The sequence below is a fragment of the Trypanosoma theileri genome, assembly GCF_002087225.1.
Source record: "Trypanosoma theileri isolate Edinburgh chromosome Unknown TM35_Tth_18_V1, whole genome shotgun sequence".
Lineage (NCBI taxonomy): Eukaryota > Euglenozoa > Kinetoplastea > Trypanosomatida > Trypanosomatidae > Trypanosoma > Trypanosoma theileri.
In genome coordinates, this window is record NW_021639860.1 from 132,893 (window position 1) to 137,963 (window position 5,071).

Below are 5,071 nucleotides of genomic sequence, written 5' to 3' on the forward strand. Positions count from 1 at the left end.
TTATTATTATTATTATTATTGTCTTTATCTCTTCCATTCTATTAGTGTACAATTACAATCGCTATTCTGACTGTAAATAATAAAAACAAAGAAGAACCAAAAAAAAAAAAAATAAATCGATCTCTGAGAGTCGTTTATTTTTCTACCCACTACATACTCTTTTTTTCATTTCATTTTTTTCTGTGAGTTTTTTTTTTTTGTTTGTTTGTTTGTTTGTATATAAACTTTGTTTCTTGCTGCTTCTCTATCTCTGAGTGTGATTGAGTGAGTGAGTGAGTCTCTCTTACGTCTATTCATCAGCGTATAGTGACATTTTATTTTATTTTATTAATTAATTATATTATATATATTTTTTATCTGTTTTTTTTTTTTCAGTCGTACTGCAGAGAAACCGGTCTGGTACGCCTATTAACAACACTAATAATAATAATAACAACAAGCGAAATAGAGTTTTGTTGTTATTGTTTGGAAAAAGAAAAAGAAACAGATCCAAGCCGAAGAGGATTCAGAAAAAAGAACATCAGAACGAAAGAAGAAGTATATAAAGAAAAAAAAGGAGGAGAAGAGAAGAAAACCGCAAAGATAAAAAAAAAAACAGTAGAAGATAAAAAAAAAAAAAAAAAAAAAACTCTCAAATCATGAGTAACTCTGGTGGTCCGCAACGGATGTCTAGTGATAACCCTCTTGATCAAGACACTACAACTGAAAACAGTTTAGCAACAACTCAATTACATCATAAACCGCAAGAAAAGCCATCCGATAATTTATTTTCAGCGAACGCCCCCTCTACTATCCCTAATGTCAACATCAGTAGTAATTATAATGATAATGATGTGGTGGTGGTGAATCAAGAGGGATCGGAGGAAAACAGCACTCCACCAGCCGAACAGTCCTGCGAGAGTGGAGAATCCCCAACGAATACCCCGCCGGATGTCACTCCAACTCCACATGTTATTATGGGCGCGGATCGTTATCGACAAGATATGTCTCAAGATCTTCTCACTGCTGTCTCTGCAAACAACTTACTGCAAACCCACTCTACACAACCAGTTGTGGCCTCTCAGAGAGGTCTTTCCTCTATTCCAGATATACCAGATGAGGCTACAACGATGTTAGAAGAAGATGAACGTCGTTCTAGAGAATTTATTATGGGAAATGAACATGAAAATCGATCTCACTACCTACGATCTTATGCTCAAATAATTCTTTTAAAACAAGAGAAACTTGCACGGCAAAGGATTGAACAGGATTATGCTACTCAATTACATATGCTCTATGATGGGATGGTGTATGAAGAAGACATTTTACTTGAAGATGAAATACGAGAAATAGGACTTCAGGAATTACGTGAAGAAGAAGAAAAAGAACGACAACGACAAGAAAGAGAAGGTAATCCTGGGATGAAAATGAACTTTTTTACCCGTTCTGGAGAGACTCCACCTTTTCACGAAGGTACTGAAGATTCGGATGATGAAGAAGTGCTTGTAAACTCAGCTACCAGTCATGTTGATCCCAATAGCTCTAATTCTTTTACAAATCGGAAAACGACAGAAATGTCTCCTGTCGATGATAGTAATGTAGATGTTGAGATTCACCCCGATGATGATCCAGCCGTCGTACTGGCGAAATTACAGCGTAAGTATAGACCACTTATGCCCCGGGGTGGGGCTGGAAGGAATTCTTCACAAATCTCTGATGTTAAACCATCTAGTAAAGCCGAAAGTAAAAGAGATAGTGGAAGTGGAAGTGGAACTGACAGTACCAGTACAGAAGATAATACTCCTCTCGAGATGGAAGTTATAGCTGAGGGAGCCAAACGTGATGTGGGTAAAGGTAAAAAAGGCGATGAACCTACTTGGGAGGAACAAGGTGCAGAAAGACAAGAGCCACCTGCTGAACTGGAATCTCCAATGAAACCGGAAACATTAGATGGAGGTTCTAAGCGGAGGCACATGAGACCTTCCGCATCAAATCATCCCATGCATGAGGAATATCAACCAGAGAGAGAGGAGGATGAACCTAATGAAATGGCATTAGAGTCTGATATTATACAACGTGTCCCTAAAAGCTCTACCGGTGAACGACGAGAAGAAGAACTGGAACAACAGATATCATCTCCATCACATGAAATTGAGAAGAAAGATAGGAAGGATTACACTGTAGGTGAAGAAAGACGTCATTCTTCACGCGATGTGAGAGATTCAAAACGTGTAGAGACAACCGCACGTAAGGTAGTCGATATACAAAGGGATGTTAAACGGAATATAATATCTCCATCATCAACGACATCTGTAAATAAAGATAAAATTCATTTATCAAATAAAGAAGTTGTTCGCTCTGACATTTCGTCTTCTAGTGAGGAGGACGAGGAAGATTTAATGTCACCCTTACAGCCTCACTTGGGAGAAAAAGAAAATATTTACAGTGCACATCGATCCCGCAAGGTAGATAAGGAGGCTATGGAACAGCGCGCTGAAGCAGAGGATGAAGAAGAAATAGAAAAACCATTCGAATATTCTCTGTCATTACCACAAGAGAAATTAGTGCGGGGGTCAAAAAGACGTCAGAGGGATGACGTAGTCACAGAACTACGTAATAGTGACGATAGTAGCGTTGATCAAGATGAATCTCCTCTGAATACATCAGTAGTGCGTCAAGGAGGAAAAGTTAGAAATAACCGGCTCTCCCATATTATGCCTTCGGCTGAAATTCAAGGTTTTGGTGAAGATTCGGAAGTAGATGAAGAGGCCCCTGTACAGTCTTCAATGATTCAATTGGGAAAGAAACCAGGAAGTAGGAAGCATCAAACGAAGGACCCATCAGCAGAGATGCAAGAATTCAGTGAATCATCGGAAGTAGATGAAGAGGATGTTGTGCAGTCCTCAACGGTTCAATTGGGAAAGAAACCAGAAAGTAGGAAGCATCAAACGAAAGACCCATCAGCAGAGATGCAAGAATTCAGTAAATCGTCGGAAGTAGATGAAGAGGATGTTGTGCAGTCCTCAACGGTTCAATTGGGAAAGAAACCAGGAAGTGGGAAGCAACCGACTAAGACATTTTCAGGAGATTTGAGAAAATCTGGGGATAGTCTTTCTTCAGATCATGACCATATTTCGCCGCAGGTTATTTCCACGGGAAGTCCTATTTCTTCAATACCGCGGGAAAAGGGCGGCAGAGATGCTTTCCAGGAAAAGAAAGATGAACATATCAATCAGTTTCATAAATTCCGGGATTTAAATACTATTCCCATCCCAAGTAGAAGCGATCTGTCAACTGATGAGGAGACTGAAGAAGAACCTCTTTCATTCCATATTATTCACGAAGGAGGAAGATCTACAATGGGGGTAGCGAAGGGTGAACCACCTGCCGAACACACTTCATACCGCTCCAGTGACCCTGAGGAGGACTCTGACTCAAGTAATCCTTTTGATACTCCTATGTCAGTTGGAATAATTCATAACAATGTAACGCGTGTAAGAAGTGTATCCTCTAGAGGCCCCATTGAAGCATCTGAGAGTTGCAATTTAGAGGAATCTCAGGAAGAAAGCATGGAACTTCCACTGCAACCGGGACTACTTTTGGGTAATGGTAGAAGGCAAATCCAGTCTGGTACTGCTAAGGAAAGAAGTGCGGCGTTTGAGGAACTGTCGGAACATACGGAGGACGAAGATCAAGATATGTCAATCTTGCCAAATATTGGGAACCGTCGTGGGCGGGATACACCTCATATTTCTTCAAAAGGAGGACCAATTGCAGAATCAGGCGTGGAGGAAAGCTCTGAAATCCCCTCTGAAGAAGAACCGATGGATACCCGCCTCGTTTACCCACCCTCTGGTACTCATGGAAAAGCACGACGTGCACCTTCACCTAATGCTCTGGAGACGGGCAGTTCATCCGAGTCACTTGAAGGGGATGTAGTGCCACTCGATGGTATTACGGGGCCACCGAACAAAAGGGTACACGCAGGTGCAACCAAGCACCGTGAACTGGTCCACTCCATGGAAGAAGAAGAAGAAGATACCAGTGAGGAGGAACAGCCTCTGGGACATGAATTTTCTCCACAAAAGCGGGGATCAGCGCATAGAGCAAAGTCTAAAACTGCAATAGTAGAGGAGGCAATGACTGAGGAGACCGAAGAGCAAGAAACTGATGAAGAGCCTTTAGAAGTACAGATTACTAAACCAACGCCCAAGCATAGACAAACTTCCACTCGTAAAGAAATTGAAGAGAATTGGTTTCAAGGAAGTTCAGACGATACCACTGATGAGGAGAATCCGCAACCAACCCAAGTAGGAAAGGGTTTTCCAAGGCATAGGGAATTGCCACCAAACAAAACTTTTGTCACCAGTGAGAGCTACGGTTCACAATTGTCTATAGAACCTGATGATTCTCAATTAGATGTCGCGATGAATTGTATTAGGCCTGATAAACGAAAAGGCACTTCAGGTGATGCCGAGGTTGAGTGGGAAGGTGATACCAATCCATCGTTTAGCATTCGTGCCGGTGAGGAAGTCTTACTAATACAACTTGACAATGAACAAGAGTCTGAAAAACAAGCAGTACTTACTCAAGAAGAAGAGACAAAACAAGAGCCTTCATGTGTAACAGTGACCCCAAGGGAAATTGTTTCCTCAAAACCTCAACAACCAATTCCCATAGAAGCTCAAACCACCGAGGAAAATGCTGTTGAGATATCAATTCAAAAAACAAAAACAAAAGAACTACAATCTTTTGAACTTCACGACCCCACGGAAATAGTATACACATTACAAGAGAATAGTGAACCCCAATCAGTGAATCTCATCCATCTAAGCGAAGGAATAATAGATGTTAATGAATCTGAGAAGCCATCAGAAAAACTAGCGGGGTTGTATAAGGATGCCGATGTAGCTCGGTCTGTAGAAAAGAAAGAAACAGATGAGCGTGAAATATGTGACATGGAACTCGACGAGACTGAGCTGAGAGTGACAACACTACGTGAAGAAGAAGAAGAGGGTTCTACGGAGACCACTGGGGTTGTTGATGCACAAGAGCATAAGCTTGCCCCCCGTGACGTCCACGATAGGGATGC

The 5,071-nt window shown here is 41.4% G+C and overlaps 1 protein-coding gene across 1 annotated transcript; it reads left to right on the forward strand.

Annotated features, from left to right (window-relative positions):
• Nucleotides 1-638: 638 nt before the first annotated feature.
• Nucleotides 639-5,069, forward strand: TM35_000181490 (uncharacterized protein; the record flags this gene model as incomplete). Its single annotated transcript, XM_029026462.1, has 1 exon — nt 639-5,069. A coding segment is annotated over one exon (4,431 nt), but the record flags the coding sequence as incomplete, so codon positions are not given.
• Nucleotides 5,070-5,071: the final 2 nt, after the last annotated feature.